Source organism: Amblyomma americanum, chromosome 1, assembly GCF_052857255.1.
Source record: "Amblyomma americanum isolate KBUSLIRL-KWMA chromosome 1, ASM5285725v1, whole genome shotgun sequence".
Classification (NCBI taxonomy): Eukaryota; Metazoa; Arthropoda; class Arachnida; order Ixodida; family Ixodidae; genus Amblyomma; species Amblyomma americanum.
Window position 1 is genome coordinate 503,602,071 of NC_135497.1, and position 26,090 is coordinate 503,628,160.

The window sequence follows — 26,090 nt, forward strand, 5'->3', positions numbered from 1 at the left end:
AAGCGGTGAAATAGGGACCTTTCTGGAAATGATATCGGTGAAACAAGCGCCAACGTAAAACTATAGAAAGGCAAGAAAAAATTTTTTTATTAAAACGAAGTCGCTAGGCAGGTCTTGTGTCAAGGTGATTCCGTAGATGACGCCAGCTACCCCACCGACGGGCTGTAGCTATCGAGCATACAAGCGCAGAAAGGGGCCAGGCGGCCAGGCGAACCGTCTTATGGACGAATTATCTGATGGGGTGTCGGATTTACGGAGCCTCTAGGGACCCCGAAACATGGGTGTCAAGGAGGGCACTCACCCTGCCCCCCAACATATTTGTAGAGGGGGAAGCGCCTGCCTGCCCCCTGCCTCCAATTTCTTCCACTTGGAGCAGATTTCTGACAATTGAAACACTTCTGTTCTAGGACTCTTTTCATGGAAAGCGCAGTGGGGCTGAGCTATTTTGTTTCGCAGCCTGTTGCGAACATTTCGTATATGAATAAGCTAAAGCAGTGATGTCCCAAGAGAAGTCGACTGTCTGTCCCGTGTATATTATATAATTAGCAGAGATTAAACTTTGCACAAAATTTTCTAATGCAGTTGATCAGTCCTCGTGTGCGAAGCTTCCAGTCTATAAAGCTTCCATTCCAATTCATTTTATATTGCCATGAGTATTTGCACTGTTTGTTCGTTCGCACTCAAAACCACTGGCACGCGGCTTTATCATTTTGAATTGTGACGCCAGATGCAACCAGACTTATCTCCATTGATTGTGGCTAGGTGCGAATGCTTCCACATTTTTTCATGTTGTTGTAGTTTGTTTTGGTTCTTTATCTTGAAGGTTCTTTGTCTCCTTTAAATGGAGCGCGGCCAAGAGCTGCAAGCATTCAGTTCGATGACCGCCGAGCACGCTTGTGTGTAGCCGCCATCAAGTCATTCAGTTCTTTGTGGGCGCGAGTCAACCCTTAAACAGTTTTTTCAAAGCTTTTTCTTTGTCTTTCTGACTGCTGGAGTGTCGTCCCCACATCATGACAGTTTGCATCAAAATTTGAACATTGAAAAATAATTATTTCCAAAAATGTTGTAAATGAACAAAAAATACCTAACAAAATAAGCTCCAAGTCTTGCCCCCCTCAAAAACAAGTTAGGGAGTCCTAAGAAAGCTCCACATTTAACCTTCCCTTCATTGTCAAGACAAGCTGTCATTGGGTGTGATCACAATCCGGGTCCTTGTCTATGGCTTTGTCTTTTGCATTAACGTTTGAGTTGACTTCCTTTTGCCTTTCAGTTGAGGAAAGAAGTCGTAAAGTGTATTTGACAAAAAGGTTGTTTATTCAGGACAGAACGCTATATGTCGCTACATCTCGCTATATCGCCCACGCATATTGCGCTGCCTCTTTACGTGGTCGACCTTGACCTTGCTACACTCCTTGCTGCGGTAGTGGAACTCCTGTAAGCTTTTACGCTCTCGGCGCTGACGCATCTTGCGTTACTTCTTTACGTGGTCGACCTCGGCCCCTCTTCACTCCTCCTTGCAGCGGCGTACCCTCCGTTGTGTTTTGCGGTCGTACCTTTGGCGCCGTTCCGTCTTCCCTTAAGCGTGGCCGTCCTCGGCACCGCTTCAATCCTTCTTTATCCTCCGTGGTGCCAAGCGGCTTGCATGTGTGGTGCCTGAGCTTGAAGACGTCCTCGGCACCAGCCCCGCACCTCTGGCAGGTCAGCGGGTACCGGCGGAAGTGTATGACCTCCTCGTGCCTCCTTGCATGGACGCGTTGTCTGAATCTCTTGCCACACTGGCCACACTCGTAGGGCTTCTCGCCACTGTGGATCATCATGTGAACCTTGAGATGGTCCGGCTTGGAGAACCTCTTCTTACACACATGGCACATGGACTTTCGCTTGTCAACATGGGTACGCGCGTGCCTGATGATATCAGCCCTGCGTACATGAAGGGTAAGAATAAGCAGAATAAGAGACGACTAAGAATTTCTGCTCCGGATGCCTCCGTAAGTAAGCACCTTTAGCATATCATGTACCATGTTACCGTTATCGGTACCGTATCATTGCACCGGACCAATCAGCGTGCATTCACCGGCGGTAGGCGGCCTGGCGGTACTTCGGTAACGGTAACGCTGTACTTGGTAGGCGAAATTTGTCTAGTTATGTCTGCACATCTCTTTCAAGGCTATGATTTCGCCAATGATTTTCACACCTTCCACCTCTATCACTGCCGCGGGTGTTAGGCGCATCTTTGCCTGTCCCTGACGCAGCTCTTCCGCGTGAACGATTGTCTCACGCTGACACTCTTTCCGCTACTGTTGACATTTCCTTCCTATTTCCTTGCTATGAGAACCTCGCTTGACCCATACTTCGGTTGTAATGTGTGCGACTCAGCAGTAATGCTAATTAGGCTTATTGAGGACTTTCTGAGGCACCACAGCTCAGTTCAGCTCTGCAAGTTCTCAACACACATGCGCAATATCACCCTCAATTCTCTTGCGTCCAGTAAAGATCAGCGCTTATGAGGGGCTGGCCACGAGGCGACCAGATTTCGCGGGCGGCTCGTAGACTTGCGCCAGTCCTCGTGAGAGGCCTCTACAACAAGCACCAGCCGGGCCATTTCGTACACAGGAGATTCGATCAATTTTGACACCGAAACAGCGGCTTCAGACTAGGAATTTTTATGCGGAGGGGGTCGGCGATCAACCAATAATAGCGATTAGAGAAGTTTGAATAGCAATCACTTGGCGAGTCTGGCTTGCCTAGCAGATCACGTGGCAAGCGTTACCAGCCCAATCTGCTCTTCACAATCTGCGCTGCCACGGTGAGTACAAAACACCCAGACAGACTGTGCAGTTGATACGTTCTGCGCGTACTTGCGCCAGCTTCACAGCCGCATGGACCCAGGCATGGCAGATGACTGTGACGCACGAGTAGTTTGCGGCAACGTGTCGTTATTGGGAAGCTGGCCGGACCGGGTGATTTCGTTAACACCAACATCAATGAGCCACGAACTGATGAAGCATTGTTAGTAAAGTACGAGCACTCCCAGACTGTCAGGAACATTATGAAGATCACGACGCCGAGGACGACCTATTGCCTCAACCTTTATTAGGTATGTCACACCCTAAAGCAGATTGCTGGCGACGAGGTTCACGGTGAGAACATGACCACCGTGGACAGCTTGGAAAGCACCTTGATAGGGCTTGCTTTCAAGTATCAGATGCACGTAACTCCCAAACAGACTATATGTACTTTTTATCTGCTTTTTATAACATGGGTGTAATATTAGAAGTTCACATACAACGAAATTCGGATACAACGAACAAAAACAGTACAACCGTCAGGCTCGTTTGGACTGTAACTGTTAGCTTCCTGGAAAAAAGTGGGCAGTTTCTAGATGGAATAGAACACAGAACGCGCCACACAAGTGCGAAGAGACACTTTCGAGTGTGCTACTGCTACTAATCATGCTGATGGCTGCATCCTGCTGTGTCCGAAAATCGTGTCGTTCAGGCATTCATTGCGCACTGGTACGGGGACTTCACGATTTGTGCTTTCTAACATATTTATGGCTTGAAAAAGTGGCTAGTCAGCAGAAAGCACAGTTTCCGAGTTGACTAGCCATGATGGTGTCAAGCAAGGAACGGCACTGTAAAACAGTTTCAGGCCTACTTGTGACTGCTCTTATTGGGACAATGCGTGCCACGGCGGATTCCCTCCGTCTTATGCCAGTGTTTCCGCCGGGTATGCGTTTCCAACTTGTACTGCGTAGAGAAGAGGTCACCGCACTTCTCACAGGCGTGAAGCAGGCTGTGCAAAGGAACGATATTGACGTCCTCTGAAAAAGAACAGAGCAGTGCGAGGAGCGAATGAGCACATGTAAAGTGAAGAACTGCCCAAAGAATTCAGTGTTCTTAATGTGTACCGTGGCAGTGAGGAAAATGCCAGCCGTAGTACTTTTTCACATCAGCTCCTTAGTATCAATTCGGTGCATGGTAGTTTCCTTAAAATAGTAATAAAATAGTACAAAGGCAGTGTGACGGTACTAACCCGCACAGATCTGTCAATACGTATTATAACCATTCATTCTAAAAAGGCAGTGCCTTTTCTGGAAGCGCTATCGACCAGCTTCGTGTCGGTACACACACATCAAATGAGGAGTTCTCTCACAAGGTTGAGGTCCTTTTCATGCACTAAGAATATATACATAAAAAGCAAGCATCCATTATCTTTTATCCACAATTTATTCTTCCTGCTTATTAGGCAATGTTGCACTGTTCCTTCACCATTTCGACCAGATGCCCTCACACAAAAAGGTCCACCATCCCTGCTGACATTCAAAGTGTTCATAATCAAGCATAATTGAATTAGCTTAGACTTGACGAGGTAATGGAAGAAGCTAGTGAAGAGAAAGTCCATTAATGAGTTAGCAGTAAGAAGAAAATTCAGGATATCGCTGCCAAACAGATATTTACCTTTAACTGATGAGGACGATCTTAATGTACATAGAGTGGACGATAATCTGACAGCTGTCATTACGGAGTGGATAGTAGAAGTAGGCAGTAGGTCAGTTCGACAGAATACCAGCAAGCTTTCTCAGGAAAAAAAGGCCTGATTAGAAAACGCCAAAGCATGAGGGCGCCTTACTCAACTGACAGAATAGAACTAGCAGAACAATCGAAGTTATTAAATGAGCGCAAGGGGTTGAAGACGACATAAAGGAATTTATTATGCGGAGAATTGAGCATGCACTGAAGAACGGAGGCTGTCTAAACTTGGTGAAGAGGGAGCTAGGCAGGAGTAAAAACCATATGTATGCGCAAAGAGCGAAGGAGGGAAATGACGTCAGCAACTTGGATAAGATCGTAAATTTAGCAGAAGAGTCCTATACAAATCTAGAAAGTAGCTAATGTAATCACAACGTTAATGAGAGAGACAGTAGCCCGCACCAATGCGTCATCTCGCCAAAAATGAAAGAGGCAGTAAACAAAGCCTTAGGAGGGATGCAAAAGGGAAAAGAAACTAGTGGGGATCACGTAACTGCAGATCTGTTGAAACACGGAAGGGAGATTGTGCTAGAAAACCAACCAACCTGTATACGCAATGCCTTATGACCTCGACCGTACCAGAATTTTGGAAGAACGAAAATATCTCCATTTATAAGAAAGGAGACGCCAAGGATTTCAAACTTTACAGGCTGCTGTGCTACTCTCTGCTACATAAAAGGTATTTATAAAGGTATTTACCTAAATTAACCAAATGGTCAGGCAGGTTTTCGTAAATGATACTCCACAATAGATCATATTCACCTTAATGTTCAGGTGTTAGAAAAATGCGCGAAATATAACCAACCAATATAAGTAGCCTTCATTGATTACGTGAAAGCGTTTTGACTCAATGGAAATCTCAGCAGTCATACGGCATTGCGTAATGATGGTGTAGAAGTGCCTTATGTCAAAATACTGGAAGAGCTATGTAGCATCTGCACGGCTACCATAGTCCTCCACAAAGTCAGCGAGAAAATTCTAATAAGCACGGGTGCCAGGCAAGGACACACGAGTTCGCCAATGTTATTCACCGCCCGTTTGCAAAAGGTATTGCAGCTGATCCGGATCATAAGAGGGAAATAACTAGAAGGAAAATGATGGGGTGGAGCGCATGTTGCAGGTTCTTTATATCAGGAATGGCAGTTTACCAATATCCCTCAAGAGAAAAGTGTACAACAGCTGTATCTTACCGGCACTCATCTATGGGGCAGAAACTCGGTGGCTAACGAAAAGAGTACAGCTTAACTTAAGGACAATGCAGCGAGCCGTGGAATGAAAAATGGTAGATGTAACGTTATGAGACCGCAAGCGGGCGCAGTTGGTGCGGGAAGAAACGCGCGTGAATGATATCTTTGTCGAAATCAAGACAAAGAAATGGGTTTGGGCAGGGCATGTAATGCGAAGCCAATATAACTGCTGGTCATTAAAGGTAACAGAGTGGATTCCAAGAGAAGGCAAGCGTAGCAGGGGTCAGCAGAAGGTTAGGTGGGCATATGAGATTAAGAAGTTGGAAGCTATAGGCTGGACACAGCTGGCAAATGACAGGGTTAATTGGAAAGACGTGGGCGAGGCCTTTGCGCTGCAGTGGGTGTAGTCAGGCTGTTGGTGATGATGACGATGAATCAGGCATATCCGCAACTTGCATACGCTATCAACCGATTATTATCTAGCAGCTAAGGAATGCAGGATAAGTTTCTCCTCACCTCCGTTCAACGCCCCTGGTTCTCTTGGGTTCCCCAGCAAACTTTCGGCGAATGACGTCGAATATCCAACGAGCAGTTCTTCGCCTGGGCCGACGTTCTTTAGTGTTCGATAGTAGATGTCTCCATTCACGAGCAAGGCCACGAGGTTTTGTCTGCGTTTGCTAGGCCAGTAGGTCACGTCGTTCATCCAGTGGTTGCGCTGTTGCGGGCGGCCGTCTACCACGAAGAACTCTCCACATCGGCGCACCTGAGCAACACAACGTTTCAACCGTCTAAATGTTCAAGTCAAATTCTTTCGCAACCATGCTCATATGAAATATAGGACACAAAAAAAAATTGCGTGCATTTTATGTGTCTGGAAAAGGGCCAGTATTTCGTGTTCTAATCTTATACCTCTGTCAGGTGGGCATTTCGAAGGCCCTCGAACCGACCAGTGTACACACTCTAACGTTACTGAGCGCTGTTACACGGACGGTTTCTGTGGCCATCAAGGCACTGTCAGCGCACCGTGTACCCTGTTACCATTACCGAAGTACCAGAAACTGCCACCGCCTGCGAGCACGTTGGCCCGAATGCTGCAGACGCGCGCAGCCTGCCGGCTACCGGGCGCCATCTGGCACCCCTCCAAAGAGATTTTTGTCAATATGGAACTAACAAATATACAGCTTATTTTGATGATCATGATTCTGACTGAAAACGTTCATGGCGCAAGAGCTCTGAGGCCAAAGTACACTACGGAACAATGTATTTTGGTCTACTGACAATGAATTTGGCGGAAAAAAAAGGACAGCCCATGCCACCAAACACTGCAGTCCGTATAGTGACATTGTCAGCGATATAAAAAAACCAAAATCAGCTTCCTTAAAAGTGCATGAATGCTACTGCATTCAGCTTGTCCAAGATAGTGGAGTTCATTTCAAGATTATTAATAATCTTCAAGTAAATAAATTTTTTTCAACCTTTTAGCTTAGCCTTCAGCTTATGCTAAAGCTTCCAGCTTTGCTTGGGAGTGCGACTCTTGTACTGTACGCGGGACGGTTTAGGGTGCACCAGCACTGGTAGCCATACCTGAGATTTCGGGAAATTTTTTCAGGAAAATAAAAAAGCCCTTAATGGTGGAACTGGTGACTCAGCGATGTCGCAGGGTTATGTCTCTCTTTTCGCGTGCCATAGAAGTTTGGCAGAAGGTTGAGGCACTGAAAACCATATGTTAACATGCTTACACATTTTTTCTCTTTTTCCTCTAGCATTATAATAACTCGGCCCGTAAGTGCAGGCGTACAGTATAATACAATGACATTGGAAAGTGCGCATGTTCGTTGAATCCTATATATGCGGTTTGCAACTGTAATCATCCACTGCAATCTTTCCCTCTCACACAACAAAGGCACGTTTTCCAGCATTATCTGTCCCAAAGAAAAAACTCACCTCGAATGCACTTGTAAGTCCGGGATAGAGTAACAATGCGAGCAGCGGAGTGCTCAGGTGTTTCGAACATTTTCTATAATAGACTTAACAACCCGAGTCTGAGTGTTCTACACATTGGCCGAGCAAGCTTACCGGCCAGGTGCAGCCGCCATTTTCGATGTCGTCCACCTTTACTCCCTGATACGGGCCGAAGTGCAGTCCCTTGGGCAGCGCCTTCAACGTGAACACTCCCACTGGGCAACCATTGACTGTGGACTTGCCCAAGGTCAGTAACTCGGGCAAGCTCTCACCGACGAGACTGGCATCTTGCGATCTCACCTGCGTATATAATTCCGCTGCGTTTACCAGCCGCTCCACTGCAAACTGGGGGCTGGGGTATACAGGTTAAATTTTACAGCGCTGATTGTTAAAGCTAGGTCGTCGTCGTCATCCCGATGCGAATTTGCGATTTAATGTCCGGTAGCCGCCTACCCTCTCTTTCAACTCCCCCATCAAAATAAACGTACGCGTGAAAATGGGTTAGCCGGGCAGCCCGCCATAAGAGTGAAATTGGCGCTTCTGAAGTTTGGTAGAGATAGCTGCTCCGGCTGAAGCTTGTGCCCACCAAAAACGCATGAAAACGTGTACACGGAGGGACGATTAAGTACATATAAAACATAAATTACCAGGCACGATGATTTGGCGAGTGATCTGATATGCACATGAGGTGATCAATTTTTGTACTGAGTATTGAGTTCAAGCAGGTTTCGCTACGTTTTTGAAATGTACTTGACATTTTTTTCAAGATTTATCCGATTTATATCGTGCATATCTAGAAAAAGCTATCAAAATGCAGTCGAACCTCGTTAAAACGAAAGAGTTGTCAACGAAACAAAGGATATAACGAAGCAAAGATGTTCCCATTGGATCTTCGGTCAACGCGTTCTATAACAAATCTATGTCTATAGCGAAGTGACTGCCGAGCCTTTCAACGTCGTTATAACGAGGGTAAGCTGTATGCCTTACGAAAAGCTCTTCCTACCGTAAGGAAAGGAGGCAGCGGCGGCCGCACTAAGCAATGCCAATTGCAGCTAACAACTACAGTGAAACTTAACAACAATCAGGAAATTTTATAAAATAACGGCAGTTGATAATTCATCGCGCTCGATTCATGACGTGCGCCAACGTAGCCGGCATGACTGCGTATATGCGATCTGTATATCTCACAACACCTTTTTTTTCAAGTCAATTACTTTACCCCGAGTAACGAGTAGTGAGCATTGTCTCTTCTCTCGTCCGCAAGGCCGACTGGCACATTTAATTCGTGCACGAGTTTTCCGCTCCGCACAAATGCGCAGGCCGGAACTCCGGTTTGTCTGAAGACGGTCGCTGCCTCACCAGTCACACTGACGATCGAAAACAGTCTAAGGGCATTTAAGATTAGCGCGCAGAATCTGCAGGTGCAGCAGCAAACATTTGGCGATGAATATGGCGCTGCCACGCATTTGCTACGGTGCCAGAAGGCAGACCAAAGATCACGGGATTGTGTCATGCAGCGTGTACCGCCTTAAGGAAACTAATGAAGTTCAAGACGCCCATCCGCCGAAATTTTCGTGCAACATATTGAAGCCTGACTGTTCAAAGTTAATCCAGAAGTTCAAACTGGACGCCCTCATACCTGATGATATTTGTATGACGCACACAATTTCCTAAGCGCCCCCCGCGGTGGCTTACTGGTTATGGCGCTCAGCTGCTGACCTGAAAGACGCGGGCTCGATCCCGGCCGCAGAAATTGAATTTCAAAGGAGACGATACTGTAGAGGCCCGTGAACTGCGCGATATAAGTGCATGTTAAAGAACACCAGGCGGTGCAAATTTCTGCAGCCTTTCATTATGGTGCCCCTGATATACCCTTACTCTCTTTGGACGTTCAACCCCCTTATAAACAAAGTAAAACAAATTTATTAAGCCTTTAAAAAGAGCTCAGGCCATCATGTTTGACTATGCAGTGCAGATCAAGGCAAAAAGGGCAGTGTGAAGATGGAATGCTGTCCTCACCTCATTGGGCTCGACAAACATAGGTTCCTCTTCTCCAGTGGGGACACCTTGGACGAAATGAATGAGGACATGAATAAGGTGTGGCAAAAACCACAGGCGTAAATGCTAAATGTGGGATGCTTAAACGAAGCCGCTTTGCACGACATACACCCGTGTATTTATCAGCTGTAATGAGAGAATTCGGCCCATCATGTTACACACGCATCAAGCACACCACCAGCTCTTGTGGGGTCCATGTCGTTGCAAGTTTATGGAGCCTGATCTGTCATTCCTACATCGCGGACATTGCAGCTGTATTTGTTAGTTGCCTAAACGTGTTTTCTTGGGGCAATTCTTAATGCGATAATATTGGCAGCCTAATCAGAGACAAAAATGCGTCTTCGGTCTTAAAATTCGCTGAACGTCAGGAGAAAAGTGATGTCACCAGGACAGATATTGGCATTGGCGGGAGAGAATTGACGTCACCACTCTGGAAATTACACCACTGCCGGTAAAGGCATTATTAGCGCCCTTCTAACGCTGTCGCAATACCAACACTATGTGATTAGGGGCCGCTGTGCAATATTTCTTTGCATAATGCTGCAGACATCTTAACCGTGTTCAGGAATGAAGGGCGCAGAACAGAAAAAATTGTTTACATCTGCCATTACAGCAAGCCTTCGAGTAACGGTAAAAAGACCCTGTTACGCAATGTGAAAGAGAAGGCGACATTAAAACACGCACAAAAAATTTTACATATAAATATTTACTTGATGATCTGAAGAATCCTCTCATCACTAAACTTTTACAACGAAAATATTCTACTCGTTAAGCCTTCATGGAAAACAGCGAAATGAATGATTTATTTGGGCAAAATATGAGGCTGTGCTGTAATTGAGCTGATGGCAAGCGCTGTGCGTTATTAAAAACTGAATTGAGTGGGGGACCTTTGTAGTTTACCGTTTATTAGCTGATAGCAGGCCAGCTTTACGCAAACACTAATAGGCCTGATTTTGAGCTTTTGCCATTCATAAATTTGGAGATTAAGTTCGTTTGTACTTGGTTACTATCAACCTTACAGCGCGCCGCTGTACGTTTCCCAGTTGAGCTGTTCCCATCTTCTATAAAAATGCAAATCATATATAGCCAGAATTTAGCCAGCCAAGATTCTCGGAGCTTTTTCTTAGAGTGCCAGGTGCCCCTTTTTGGTTGAAATAAAGACTGATTTTATCTGATACTTCTCAATTTAATAGCAGCGTATTCAATTTCAGAGCCTGTAAGTATGCCAAAAGACGTCCTCCTCCCTCACCAACTCCGCTTTTTAGAATGGAGGTCTCCATGGAACTACGTCTGAGAGAAAACCAAAACAAACCGCGATAACCCTTCACGTCTTTGTCCTTCGATGTACTGTCGTCTCGTAACTATTGTCACGTGGTTGGCATGACAGCGAGGACGCAGGTGCGGATGTAATTAGACAAAAGTCTCTCGGTAAACACGAAATGTTTATGAGGTGAACTAGCACTGGCAAATACAACTCGCTGACGGTGAAGAGCAGCAGGTGTGCTCGAAGGTCGACGAAGGTGAGGATAATCATCGCTCTAGGCAGCGCTGAAATTAAAAAGGTTACTAGGAACCTTCGAGATAAGGTCCCTAAATAGCTTAGTACAATTTTGAACATAATAAAAACACCTTTGTGCGACTACAGTTATTTCAGGTGAACCTTTCTACTCTAGGCTGCGCTGAAATTAAAGAGGTTACTACGAATCTTTGAGATAAGGTTCCTGAAAAGTTTAGGACCATTTTCAACATAACGAAAACACCTTCGAGCGACTACAGTCAATTCTGGCGAACTTCTCTCTAGGCTGCGCTGAAATTAAAGAGGTTACTACGAACCTTCGAGACGAGGTCTTTAAAAAGTTGAGCACAATCACCAACTTAATGAAAACACCTTCGTGTGACTACAGTTATTTCAGGCGAACCTCGTCAAGTCTCGTGTAACAAAAAAAGACAGGAGCGCGTGCTCGTGGCTGTGTGCACGGAGCATGAACAACCACCGCATTTCTATCGTGCTCGCACTGCATTAACCTTCCAGTGAGCGTACCATAAACGCGAAAAATGTGGCGCCTTCCCGTTGCACTGTTCGAATATCTTTTGATCGCACTTTTACTTGGGTGGCAAGAAAGGCCGACACCGTCTGGAAGACGTTGAAGTAATGAGCGTTAGTTGTTTTGTTTACTAGGCGAAGAAAGCGAAGAAGAACACTCCACTCGTCTCGAGAAACGGAATGTAATGCCCTTTGAAACGAGGTGGAAATCCACCATGGTAGGCTACACGTGCACGCACAAAGCCAAGCTGACCTATCGCCGCCTAGCGCCATCTATCAGAGAAATTACGGTGCACGTGTACCCATTGCCGAGTTACATTCCTCAAGATACTTAAAAAACGGAATTTGCTCCTTTGGGGGGTCAAGGTGGGCCTAGAGTTCGGCTTGCGGTGCGATATGGTAACACTTATATTACTAATTGCATGTATACATTGTTTATCGATCATTTAATTGGGGTTTTCTTTCTATCCTACAACCCATAGAGTTTTATTTGCCTATCAGATTCGGTATACAACTGTCCCCAGATGGGTGCCAGTTGTCGGAGCAGAACGAATGTATACATGTATAGCGGTCCCGTAGCAAGACAGTTTTCCTACCTGCTTTAGGATATTTTTTGGTAAAGCATGAAAAAGAGATGAGAGGATGAGAGGAAACAACCAATTTTAATGGCCGCCATCTTAGATTCGAGAAAGGAAAACTATGCCGCCAATTCACCCCCTGACTTCATACTCATATATTTGCAACTCTATCCACCATATTGCACCATGACGTCACCATTAGCATGCAGCAGGTGGTTGTTTCTATCACGCTATTGGAGATGGCGCTACAGGTCTCAATGCGAGAAGAGCTGTTTTCTAGTTGCAGCAACAGATAGTGCTTTGATCATACAGTGGTAGGAGAGCTCATGAATTCTCGAAACGTGATGAGTCGTTTCTGCCACAGATGACGGTGTGATCAAGAGTGGTAGCAGACCCCACGAAATCTCGAAACCTGATGAGTGAAAGCTAACGCTCTTAAAAAATGGCAATGGTTTCACTTGGCAAAGCCAGGAATTAAGCGAAAAGCAAGCAGGCTTGCTAAGCGTCTGATGCTTGTCCACGGCAGCTCCGCTACAAGCTCGTGACAGCCGTTCTATATGTAACCACACAACCACGTGGCTATGTCGTGGTATCACGTGGACTTACGCCGCCACCCTAATAGGTTGCCATCACATGCTTCACATCCTCCATCGGACTTTCTTAAAGTCAACCGTCAACCCAAAGATCACCCATTGCCAGAGGGCAACTCAAGCTTAGAGGTCAGCGCAACTAAGGTTCTAGCAGCGATCAGAAATTGTAAATAACATGTTTTAACTTTTAAAACGAGTACAAACTTACCTTTCCTTTGCTTTGTTGATGCATCTTTGTCGACGTTCCCGTAGCGCTTCTTGATGTCTTCAGGGAGTTTACGCCATGTTTCGTCCGAGAAGTATGCAGGCTTCCAGCTATAGTATCCTTTGGTGGTCATTTCTGCTAACAATATAAATAGAAAAGGAATAGCCTTGATAAATGTCGCACATAAGTTTAAGTATTAATATACATTTAAAAAAATACGCGCTCAATGTGTTTCTGATGATAAGCCATGCTACTGCTTCCTGGCATCTACAGCTTCTCAGTCAACAGTGAAGCGACGCTGCTGCAGTGAATCAGGGTAGAGTCCGAGCGGGAGTCTCTATTGAATATCCAAGCAAATGCAGCATCGCTCGCATGGCACACGCCGTTGCTTATATATCGCCATGCACGACCAAATGCTTTAAAGGACACAAGCTCACATGACAGTTCCCGCAATGAAGTCGACAGCACCACGGTAAGGAGTTCCCTCAGGAGAGGAGGTTACGAATGGAGGCAAGTCCTTTTAATCGCGGGCACCTGCGTCTACTCTGTGAACGTTTCACAAAAAAGTATTCAAGAATGATGCGCCACAATATTTGCCAAAATAAAAAATCATCCACAGCTTAGGAGGTATGTCCTGAAAACGCTGGCACCGTCATCTTTCAAGTGGCTGCTGTCGACACACAAAAATGTGGAGCGTAAATGGCGTGAGTTGGATCAAGCTGCAATTATGTAAATTTCAGGGATAAAGTACACCCTCTATGCACTGTTTACAGCTAAGGAAGCTCTATTTTGATGCATGAAGTGTAGATTGTTATAAATGAACAGGCCTCGTGGAGAAAATAGTAATTCTAGACCTAGCTATTCTGAAAATTCGGACTTTCACGGACGCTACAAAAGTTCCTGTACAGAGAATAAAAGCAGAATCAATATGCTCTATATTTTTGACAAAGGTTGTACTGGTATCGGCACCACATTGCCACCGTTACGTCTCCGCCGCTTGCCCGCACACGCGCGGTTTCTTTTGCATTTCGCCCATTAGATTAAATACATTTCAAACCTGATGTTCGTCTTATTCGGCTCGAGCGACGATACCCTAGATCTCCCTAGAGAAACCAAGTGTAGCCTCTTACGTACCTAATGTGTGGTGCATGTCTGTAACTTCCCTTATAAACTTGTTCTGAACACAACCAAGGGAGGAGAAACGAAAAGGACAATAGAAACAAGTCTCCCGCGTTTGCCACACGCCGCGAGCTACCGGGAGCAGATTTTCCGAGAAGCAGACAAAGCGTTGATGTCGATGTGTTCAATGGATATTAATGTCAGTAGATATCATGGAGATAACAGTACCGCTGGATCGTGATGACATGTATTAATAGATGCGTACCTGTGCAAAGAGGCTCAGAAGGAGATTTCGCAGCAATAGCTATTAGCGCCAATTCTCTCATTTCGTGGCATGTGGAAGTGTCCGCATAACAAGACATGAAATCATTTACAAAGCGGCAATAGTGTTAGAGGCGCGACAGACGCCATCTGCAAAGATATAAACGCAAGCTTTAAGTACCCATCGTATAATGTTATCGACATGCTTTGACGCTCCTCTTGTCCGAAAATATATAGTGAGTAAACCGGGAAATCAATGAGCGCCAGAATAAATGGTCACCGAGCACACAGAAAGGAGCCTACAGAAAGCAAAGGCGGAACAATTTATTCATCATCATCATCAGCCTGACTACACCGACTGCAGCACAAAGACCTCTCCCATGTCTCTTCAATTATCCCTGCCATTTACCAGCTGCATCCACTCTTTGCATGCAACATTCTTTATCTCATTCGCCAACCTTACCTTCTACCACCCCTGCTATACTTAGTTTCTCTTCGAATTCACTCCGTTACCCTTAAGGACCGGCGGGTATCTTCCCTTTGCCTTACATGCCCTGCCCAAGCCCATTTCTTGCTGCCTATTTCGACTAGGATGTCATTAACTCGCGTTTGTTCCCTCACGCACTCTGCCTGCCTTCGGTATCTTACTGTTACAACTGTCAATTCTCATTCCATGGCTCGCTGCATCAGCCTTAAGTTAAGCTGAAACCTTTTCATTAGCCACTACGTTTCTGCCCTGTACGTGAGTACCAGTAATATGCAGTTGCTGTACACTTTTCTCTTCAGGGATATTGGTAAACTCCCATTGCTGATCTGGAAGAACCTGCCATATGCACTCTGCCCCATCCTTATCCTTCTAGTTATTTCCCTCTCATGATCCGGATCAGCTGTCACTAACTGCCCTCAGTAGACGTATTCCTTTACCACCTCATGCCCCTCGCTGCCAATTATGAACTCTTGTTTCCTTGCTAGACTGTTGACATTACTTTGGTTTTCTGCATGTTAATTTTTAGACCCAGCATTCTGGTCTGCCTGTCTAACTCATTTGTCATGATTTCCAGTTCACCTCCTCAGTGACTCAACAAGGCAATATCATAAGGGAATCACAGATTGTTTACGTATTCTTCATTACCTCGTATTCCCAACTGTTCCCAGCTCAGGCTTCCAATACCTCCTGTAAACAGGCGGTGAATATAAATGGCGAGATGCGTCTCCTTGCCTGATGCCTTTCCTTATTGGAATTTTATTGCTCACTTTATGCATGACTATGGTAGCTATGCAGCAGCTATATATATATATATATCTTCCAGTATTTTGACTTAAGGCTCTTGTACACACTGATTACACAATGCCTGTATGACTGCTGAGGTTTCCAGTTAGTCGAATGCTTTCTCGTAATCAATGAAGGCTATATATAGATTGTGGTTATATTATGCTCATTTCTCTATCAATTGATTAATAGTGTTAATATAAGCGATTGTGGAAAGTCCTTAACGAAAAGCTGCCAGACACTTTGGTTGATTAAAGTCTAAGGTTGCCCTGACTCTATTAGCGATTACCTTAGTAAATACCTTGTAGGCAACGAATAGTAAGCTGATTGCTCTGTAACTTTTCAAGTCCTTGGTGCCTCCTTTCTTGTGAATTAAGATGTTTGCATTCTTCCAAGCTACTGGTACGGCCGAGGTCATATAGCGTTGTGTATACAGGGTAGCTAGTTTTTCAAGCACCACCACCCCTCCGTCCTTCAACCGATCTGCTTTTACCTGATCCTCTCCACCTGGTTTTCTCTTTTTCATTACTCCTAAGGATTTCTTTACCTTCTGTTTCGTTTATGGCGGGATGACGCATAGCTGTGTGCTACTGCCTCACTCATTAACGTTCTGATTACATTGACTACTGTACAGATATGTGCAGAACCCCTCGGCTAGTTTAACTATTTTATACATATTCCTAATTACATTGCCCCACTTGTCTCTAACGCATACAACTGGTTTTTACCTATGCCTAGCTGCATCTTCACTGCTTTTAGGCTACCTCTGTTATTTAAAGCATGCTCTATTCTCTCTATAATAAACTTCCCTATGTCGGCTGCCTTGCACTTATTTATAAACTTCTATAAATCTGCCAGTCCTATTCGTCGGTAGGGTTAGACACCCCGATGCGTTGAAATTTCTTAATCTGATCTTTCGTGACTTGAGGAAGTTTGCCGGTATCCTGTCGAACTGTCCTACCGCCTACTTCAACTGCGCACTCCATAATGATAGATGTCTGATCAGATTGTCGTTTATTGCATGAACATCAATATCGTATATATATATATATATATATATATATATATAATCAACGCGGCCACAAGTTCGGTGAGCTTATACTGTTGGTTCATCAATCAGCCTTTAAATCTGCAAGGGACAAAAAGTAGAGAGAGGCATTCCTAATCCACAACTTTATTACATTACAACGAGCAAGGATTAACATACCGAGAGGAAACTTAGATCTCTCGTGTATTATGGCACTGGTAATTTTTTAAACAGATCTTGAACATCGTTAGAGTATTTACAAGCACTTGGTACCTCAGCTTTATCGTTCCTTTAACCCCACCTTTCCAGCCGGCTCCTCCCAATGCTCAATCAAAGACAATTTTTTCTCTACATTTCTTCAATTCATTTTCAGCTTGTGCCCTGCTTCTCTTCACATCATTTCACAGAGACACTCGGCTCTGGCATTCCTTACAGCATTCTATAAATCTGTTTCCAAGTTTTTATTCTTGCTTTATTTTATTCCATATTAGGGTCTTTCATTCAGCCCTGCAGGCTAATCCCTTATCTGAGTTTTTCAGGTCAATGCAGCCAGGCATACAAAGCCCCCTGATGCAGCCAGACACACACCCTATCAATCCTACACTCTCTATCCCTCCACGCTCCAAACCACAGGATTCCTTTTTCGTGAGCTGTGCTTTTCCTTTCTACATTTTTGCAGGTCACCTGGTTAACAACTTGAGTAGCCATCAGGCCTGGACAAGATTAACCCTCCCCATCCTAACGCCATTCCCACTTCATGCCTTCCTCCCCCTCCAGATTCCTTCCTCCTCAAAGTAACGACCTTAATTAAACCCCTCCTGTGATCAACGCTTTGCCCTGACGAACACAAGTCATCATGTCTTAATGTTCGCAAGCATCCTGAGGTTTTCCATCTTTTGTTCGCTTTGTAATTATCAAGAACCACCTGACCAACCTCTTGCTACCGAATCATCAGGCCAACTCTTATAAAGGGTACACGAGAATAGGCCATATTCACACTATCTATTAGGTGGCAAGGAAATGCGCTGAATATAACATAACACTATGTATAGCCCTCATGATTATGAGAAAACATTTACCTCAGTGGAAACTTTGTCAACATGCAGGCACGGTAGAATCATATGTTAGCCTTACGTGAAAGTAATTAAATATATCATAAACAATTTCTCAGCTGCCATAGTCATACTAAAAGTCAGCTATATAATTCCACTAAGAAAGGGTGTCAGGCAAGGAGGCATGATCTCGCCAATACTATTCACTGGCCATCCACAGAAAGTATACCGAGGCCTGGATTGGGAACAGTTGGGAATAAGAGTTAATTGACAATACCTAAGTAATGTGCGAGATGCTGATGACATTACCTTGCTAAGTCTCCAAGGAGAGAAAATGCAATGCATGGTCAACAAGTTAGACAGGCAAACCAGAAGAGTGGGTCTAAAATTAACGCGCAGAAAACTAAGCGATGTTCAACAGTCTTGCAAGGGAACAGCAGTTCCCAGTTGGTAGCAAGGTGGTGGAAGTGAATATGTTTACTTAGGGCCAATAGTGACTGCTGATAAGGACCATGAGAGGGAAATAACGAGTAGAATAATCATCAGCTCTAACAGATGCGGCAGGATCTCTGAGAACAGGAATGGCCATTTACAAATTGCCCTCAGGAGAAATGTATACAACACCTGTATCTTGTCGGTACTCACCTATGGGGAAGATACGTGGAGGCTAACGAAAAGGGTGCAGCATAAGTTAATGACAACGCTGCAAGCCATGGAAAGAGAAATGATAAGTGCAACGTTAAGAGACCGGAAGCGCGCAGCGGTTGAGGAAATAAAAGTTGGTTACTGAAATCCTAATCGAAATCAATGGGACGAAACGGTCTTGGCAGGACTTGTCATACGAAGGCAAGACAACCGCTGGTGCTTAAGGGTAGCGGAGTGCATTCCAAGAGAAGGCAAGTGCAGGGGAGTGGAAGAAATTTAGGTGGGCGGATGAGATCAATAAGTTTGCCGGGATGCTGTGGTCGCAGCTGGCACAGGAGAGTGTTAATTGGAGAGATGTGGGCGAGGCCTTTACCCTGCAGTGTTCGTGGTCTGGCTGATGATGATCATGAGGCGTAAAGACGGGTTCAGAGAATAGTGGCGGAATTAAGATGGAAAAACTGCACTTCTTTAGCAACTGATTTGCGAAGGAACTGCATCGCATATGGCTCGGCTATTTCCGGATGCAGCTATCGAGCGTCTCATAGATAGACTGTATTGTAATCACTACATGCTTATCCGTAGAATCCAGAGTCACTAAGGCGATTGCCCTCACCTTCCTTCTCGCGCGATTGCCGTGGGCATGGCGCCTCTTGCTCTTCATTGGTGCTGCTTGTTCCGGGAGCCACACGCTGGACTGTAGAAAATCTACTAGTGGAAGTTCCCGGTACGTTACTGGTCCAGCTGTTCGGGGCGCCTTGGGATGCCTGATATAACGGCACCTGCAGAAAAACATCCGAAAATTATCGCAATCTGTTTTCTTCCAAGGTACATAGATACCCATTGCTGAAAGCTCAACGCGCACAGGGTGGTACAGAATATTGCAGGCCCAGAGTAACAAGGACATTTTGCACATTTGTTATTCTAGGCGGTGCTTTCTGAACGTTGCTCGGGGTTTTCCGTGGAAGCCAATATTTACTCAAATAATCGAGCAGGCGATTTCGCGCAGGTGCTTAAAATAAATGCAGAGAGGAATAACTGGTCCCGCTTGCTATCTAGTGTTCGAATTCCTTATAAGCGTTATTCTCGTCAATCGGAAGTTACATAGCCGTTACTATTCACGCTGTTTTTGTATAACAGCGCTGCGAAAGTGTATTTGTAACTACTCGGAGACCGCTATCTTGAAGTCCTCCTATTCTTGATTACAGCGGGTCATTGGACAATCAGCTTGAATCTAGCAGCGCTACGAGTCGAAGTCACCTTAGATGGTGCGCACAAATGGTAATACACAAAAGGAGAGTAGGATGAGGACGTCGTACAACGCTTTTAAATGATCAAAAGGTAGTCTTAGGCTTTATATGCCCAGCATTTTTGCACAAAAGTTTCGAATATTCAAATAATCACCCCTGCTGTTACGGAAATATTTTCGGTAATGTTCTATTCTTCTGAAGAGCCACAAGATCTTTCGTTTATTATTTCTCCATCCATCCCAACGCAGCATTTAGGAATGCCATTAAATATCGATGTGAAACAATTTTGACGACAGCAAAAAACGTTAATAGCGAGATCAGCAGGTATACGACTGTAATAGCTAAATCATTTACTAATGACAAAACTGGTTTCAAGAAATCTTCGTTAAAAATGCTTCTGTATAGAATTGTTGGCCATGATTCACTTTGCACCAAATATATGCACCAGCATGCGGTGGCGTAGTAGTCATGCTTGCCAGTTATGGGCGTTTTCTGGGCGAATTGGATTGTGCTCGCATTGACAGCTTCAGAAACGATCCCATAGGCCCGGAAACACACGCTCCTTACATAACGTGCCCATTTCTATTTACCAGATCAATATAACTACAATCTGCAGTCAGCAGGAAATGCCCGCAACTTGAATTTACGATGTAATCACTACACATCACGACCATTTCGAGCACTGAGAGTGAATCGCATGGCTTCCACCCTCGCTCTAATGAAACCTGGACAAGTTGTGTTCGTATTTCAAATCAGGCGAAATGAAAAGTGCGCCAATACTCAAAGTTTCGTACTGCGCGAAAGAAAAGTTGGTTACCGTTCATCCACCTTGACGCTTCAATAGCGACTGTGCAGTTTTTGCAGAAAAAGAAACTATTAAATTCTGGACTTCATGTTTATAAGAGCAGTGCATAGATTTCCATAACAGAGTGGAATGTGGCCCTCACCTGTGTGGCCTTCGGTCCGACAATAGGAGGCAGTTGTTCGCCTGTAACGTAGATTCCTGGAACAAAGTAACAGTGCAGATGAGTCCAGAGCGTTGCAGACAGTGCGACTCTATTACGAACATGTGCAATGTTTCCGCCTGCGCAATACACTTGTCGCGAGCCACGTTAGAAGTGCCTCTCTCCAACTCCGCTCGGCCTCGGCCAGCCCAATTATTTTTTTTTACAATGGCAAAAGAGGCTTCAGAATAAAATAGGTGAAACCTGGCTGCCGGTACCTTCATTGTAGCAAATAATTTCATCAACGTGATTTTTGATCTATAAGCTACTACTATTTCGCACGCCTGAAGGGAAGTGCAAGAGAAGCTACAAGCGCTCAGTTTCTCGATATTAGAGAAAAATCTGACATTTTTTCTGACATTTTCCATGGAAAGGCACAGAAATGCCGAAAACATGAGCTTTCGTATTAGGCTCGGCAATTGTTAGGCATGGATTCAGCTGCAATATTAAGACCTTTCCCGCGGCGAAACCTCGAAGATGTGCTCTCAAATGTTCCACACCAGCCTTACACCTAAGTGGAACTCGCGTTAAATTGATCGAAATGAAAAATTGCACGTTTGAAATAATTTATTCCGCGGACTGCGGTCAGCACTTCGGCAATGCCTCCTCATGTACCCCTCATTCGAGGCAGAATACAAGTTTTGGGCCGAACACTATCGAAGGAAGACTAGAAGCCTCGTCTTCCGGCATTCTCTACGTGGATCAAGCACTGCTCAAGTAACTCGCGCAGACAGTGGTGGAAGCTCTCAATGTTGCTATCAGTGTGTGACTCTAGAGCGCCACGTATAGTATAATGCGAAACATGGCGTCTCCTGTTTGAGCCAAAATTCTTCGCTTTCGAGTACATTTTTTCAAGATGTGCCCTCAGCACCGCCTGCAAACGAAACGCAACTTTGTTCAGCAGCTCTTAAGGGTGAGCCTGCATTTTCGATTTAATACGCCGGGTTTTAACTAACGCTTCGTGAATCGCCGAGAGGGTGAAATACAATCAATGCCCGCTCTTTGTTCCTATGCTTGGCGCAGATCTTTTTGCCGGTTTCACGCATTCGATGTTTCAAAGCAATCAAATATTGTATAAAATCTAAAAAAACAATTTATGCTCGAGTAAGTGACAGGCGTTTGAACCAGTGTCCTTGTATTGCGGTTTCTTACAAGATGTGTATTGTTTTCAGTGGCTAGGTGCGAAATAAGAGGAGGCAAGGGCACCACGACAGATGTTTCTGCTTAGTCATCAGCATATTTGTGTGCTTTCTGAACAAACGAGCGTGCCTAGGTTTTTCTTTCTGACATTCGCCTCAAGGCGGAGATTAAGTGACCTACGTCTTAGGGTGTCTCCTGAAGTGTCCCTGTCCAGCTCAATCACGAGGGCTGCAAAGCGCACCTGATCGTAACAAAGTGTGTACGGTGCCAGCAATAGGTATTGTAGTTTGGGAATATTAGACCCTCACGACACGAAGGAAAGAGGGAGATACAATTACGTCAGCCTGCTCCCAAACATTACACGCATCAGTATCCAACACTTTGTAGTCCTCGAATGAATGTGTAAAAATGGTCACAACTGCACATTTACTTCCTTTCTTGGCCAGCCAGTCCGAAAACAACGAATTGCTCTTTTTTTGCAGCGATCACCGCAAGGAGTTTTCCTGATATAAGCTGCTTGTATGTAGAACGCCCCTAAAGTGTTAGTGCATTTTTACTTTTTCGGATGCTAAAACACTTCACCAAAATGCTGAATACTTCAGTGAGCCGCGGCTGCCAGAGACAGTTGGCACGCCGCTGGGTCTTAGCTGCATCATCCTCGACATACCATATCTCGGCCTCACCTCAGCAATTTTCATTTGTTTGTTGGGCTGGTTGGTATAGCATACCAAATGCCGAAACCAGAGGTGAGGACAGAGACTAAGGAAGTTGAATTGACAAGCTGCACAAGACCATAGATTCGTTAAGGAAATTTGTCGGTCAACATTTTTCGGTCAACATCGCAGTCAGCATCGACTTGCGCAACCTAGTCACCAAAAGCAGAACAAGAAAAGATAAAAATCGCGGACATACAACATACAACGCTTGTGGATGTTCCTCTTTCACTGCACGCATGGTGGCGTAAGGAACTTTTATTATGCTCAGCGCTGTTCCCAAGGGGAGACGATGAGGCAGGCCTTTTCGGTATACGCCTGGTCTGGGTACTTGGGTGATTTCCATCTCAAAGCGAACCGGAAGGTTACTCAACGAGGATTTCGAAGTTGTCATGCTGTCGACAATATAAACTACGAATCGTCCTTTTATGGAGTGCGCGAGATGCTTGAAAGTTGCGGTTCCCAGGGCTAAACATAGCAGGACTAATTCGCGTCACAAGTAGCCTCGGTTGCTTTGTGTTCAGCGTGCTTCCGCTCTCCCGCGCTATACCTCTGGGAACTTTCGTTAAAAGAAGTTTAAGTTCATTGCAAGTATCCTACCGCGGCTATTACTGCGCTTTAAGCAGCCAAATACCACACACACGCACACACTGACATCCCTCCACTGATGTCTGTGGAAGCTATGCACTGGTATTGCAAACTCAAAAATATACGCGAAACAAAAACGGCAGGCACTGTTATGGGTCACATACTACAGGTAATGACGCATAGGAAGGGCGTGGTATCGATACGAACGACTGTTACCGCTTATTCCAGTTTTTCTCGTCTTTAACAAGAGGAAATCTTCACTCGGTTCGTGCACCTTAAAATGCGCCGCTTGACTCCTGTGATTATCCACTCAACAAACCGCTTGTCTCAGGTCGGGCTGTCAGCTCACTGTGTACGCAAGTGATGCTGTATTCTGTGTGCGGGTAGATGCAATAGAGCGTCCCTGCCATCTTAGGGCGGGCTCATAATGACACGTTTGACAGAAAGAATGAAAGTACTTACCAGCAAGAATGGAAAAAAAGGTTCGAGAGGATAGCCGCAGCCCCTCACGCACTGCTTCTTACAATGACTGCCGTCTGAATGAAAGCTAGAATATATTTCTTAACGCGGGCATCTCTGCGAGTCCAAAAAAATTGCAGATGGTCTAGCTATGGATAATCCTGGTCGAAGGCGAAAAGCTCCATCTGCCTGGTTACGTTTGTGGCTGAGGAAATTGTGCTCTCCGCGGCAGGCACTGCGTCGCACACACACCTAGCTTTAGGCTAAACGCATAAAAGTTCACCGGTGTTTTATGCAGAACAAACTTTATGCCCTGCCTTTGAGATTCCAGCAGCTGCTTCCCGGCTTCGCTCGGTCAAAAGAGTGTGACGTCACGAAGAGAGTAGGCAGCACACCTTGGATGCCTCCTTTCCTCCTCTCCGCAACACGGGGACGGAGAGCGAATCTGCTGCTCTCCACGGTAGGAGTGGCATCGATCACACCTAGCGTTCTGCTGAACGCATCAAAGTGCAGCGGCGTTTTATGCAGATCCCACTTTCATGACCTGCACATGCGATGCCGGCAGACGCTTTCCCTCTTTTTCGCTTGAAAGAAGGTCAAGGTCAAAGGTCAAAGTCGAGATCGATGGTGCAGCAGCCGCTAGTGTCGCCTGCTGTAGCTGACGACATGTGTCGAACCTGACTACCACCAGTTATGCTCATGGTTCCACCTCTAGTTACATTCAAGGTCAAACTTGCGGCCCCACTGAACTGGATCTACTTTCAAGACCAATCTCGCGGCCCCGCTGACGGCTCGAAAAGCTGGCGCAATGAAGTTTTTATCTCGAAAAAAAAATCGCAGACACTCACCTTGCTCGACGCGCCATACTTCTCGCGAGGCTCGTTCCACTGGAGGATACGGTCTAAAGTTTCCAGGACTCACTTGCGGGACCAGAGACGCAAAGGACGGAATGGCCGGCAGTCCACTGCTCTGGTTCCTCGCTGCAGCTCCGGGCAGCTGAAATTCACGGGTGTGCATTGCACGGAGGCGAAGTTAATGCCCCAGCTGAAAGCTGGTCGCGTACAAGGTGGTGCAATGCAATAAGAGGAGTGAGTTTAGCATCACAAACAGAGCTGCAGAAAATTATCTGACTATGTGCGTGTTCCCAAGCTTTACGGAGGACACGTGTTAAGACCACTAATTACCAACTAGATAAGAGTTGGGGCGTCGCACTTGCTCTTTTGAATTTAGGAAGCGAGAAAAAATTGTGCATGGGCTCTGGAGGCTTTGAAATTATGAACAAGCCTGCTGTTTCCACTGTCTAAAACAATGTGGCACCTGGAACAGTGTGCAAAGCTTGGAGGCATCATTTGTTTCCCATAAATCATGCCTTAAATATTCTCAAACGCATCCTATATAAATTTTATTTGTAAGGGGAGGTGGTAAGTACCGAAAATTGCCTCTAGTTTACTCCCCTGGACATCCGTCTTCAAACCACACACAACAGGAATGTTCCTGAAGCTGGGGAAACATCGGATAGATTATTCTCGCTTCATTCATTTAAAAGCTCTTTCTCAATAAATTTGTTTTTGATGTTTTTGGGGAATCGCAACCTTAGGTCAATATGGAATTTAAAAACCGTGTGTTTGCTCATCAATGACGTTCGGTGCTAAAGAGAGCATCCTGATTATTCTATCGCCATCTTGCATGTCCCAAATTTCTCGCGAGCACACGTTAATCTGAAACATATCGTTTATCCCTGCCACGTAGCAATTTATCTCCTTCAGTCGGCACTCCACACCCCCATTCAAGCGCGCCTGGCTGACATCGGACCAACTCACGGACAAGCTGGCCTTGGTGACTCTGGCACAAGTACTCGACGCTTCGTGCTTTCTTTGAAGCTTTCGCTTCATCCCAGTGCACAAAAAAATGTATAGCGCAACACAGAATATAGTTGCAACTCAATTGTGTCATGGCAGTCTTTCTTCCTAATGTTTTCATTGAAAGCACGTGCTTGTTTTGGGTGGAAAATGAGCCATGTAAATGACCACTTATAGACATCAAATGCAAGAGTATGCAACTCCTCACGGTAGAACTTCCTGTCATAATTATAGGTGATTTTACATTACCTTGCTTCGCCCATCACATGCATCTGGCACTTTCGTTGATATTCTGTCTTGTTATGACTTCTCCAATGTTATAAATGCCCCGACCCATGTCACTTTCAATACTGAGTCATTAATAGACATCTGTTAAGTTGCGATCACGAAAAACCAATAGCTGGTGTTCTTACCAGTGGCGTCAGCGATTATTTATCTATTTTCGGTTTTGTACCAAGAGGGCGGTGTATAGATTGTCGATGCACAAACACTGCACGCATTACTCGAATAATTACAAAGAGAAGTAGTGAACAGTGTCGATCTCTTGTAG

At 45.2% G+C, this 26,090-nt stretch overlaps 1 protein-coding gene and 1 long non-coding RNA gene across 2 annotated transcripts; both read right to left on the reverse strand.

Moving 5' to 3' along the window:
- Nucleotides 1-1,353: 1,353 nt before the first annotated feature.
- LOC144128094 (PR domain zinc finger protein 14-like) lies at nt 1,354-9,721 on the reverse strand. Its single transcript, XM_077661178.1, has 5 exons — nt 9,701-9,721; nt 7,796-7,981; nt 6,236-6,482; nt 3,658-3,823; nt 1,354-1,920 (listed from the first exon to the last, which is right to left on the reverse strand). The coding sequence occupies exons 1-5, from the start codon at nt 9,719-9,721 to the stop codon at nt 1,443-1,445; spliced, it is 1,098 nt and encodes a 365-aa protein (XP_077517304.1). The 3' UTR covers nt 1,354-1,442.
- A 3,484-nt stretch (nt 9,722-13,205) lies between these two features.
- On the reverse strand, nt 13,206-20,782 carry LOC144106365 (uncharacterized). The gene is made up of 3 exons (XR_013308987.1): nt 20,725-20,782; nt 19,144-19,309; nt 13,206-13,291 (listed from the first exon to the last, which is right to left on the reverse strand). It is a non-coding gene; the product is annotated as an uncharacterized LOC144106365 (long non-coding RNA).
- Nucleotides 20,783-26,090: the final 5,308 nt, after the last annotated feature.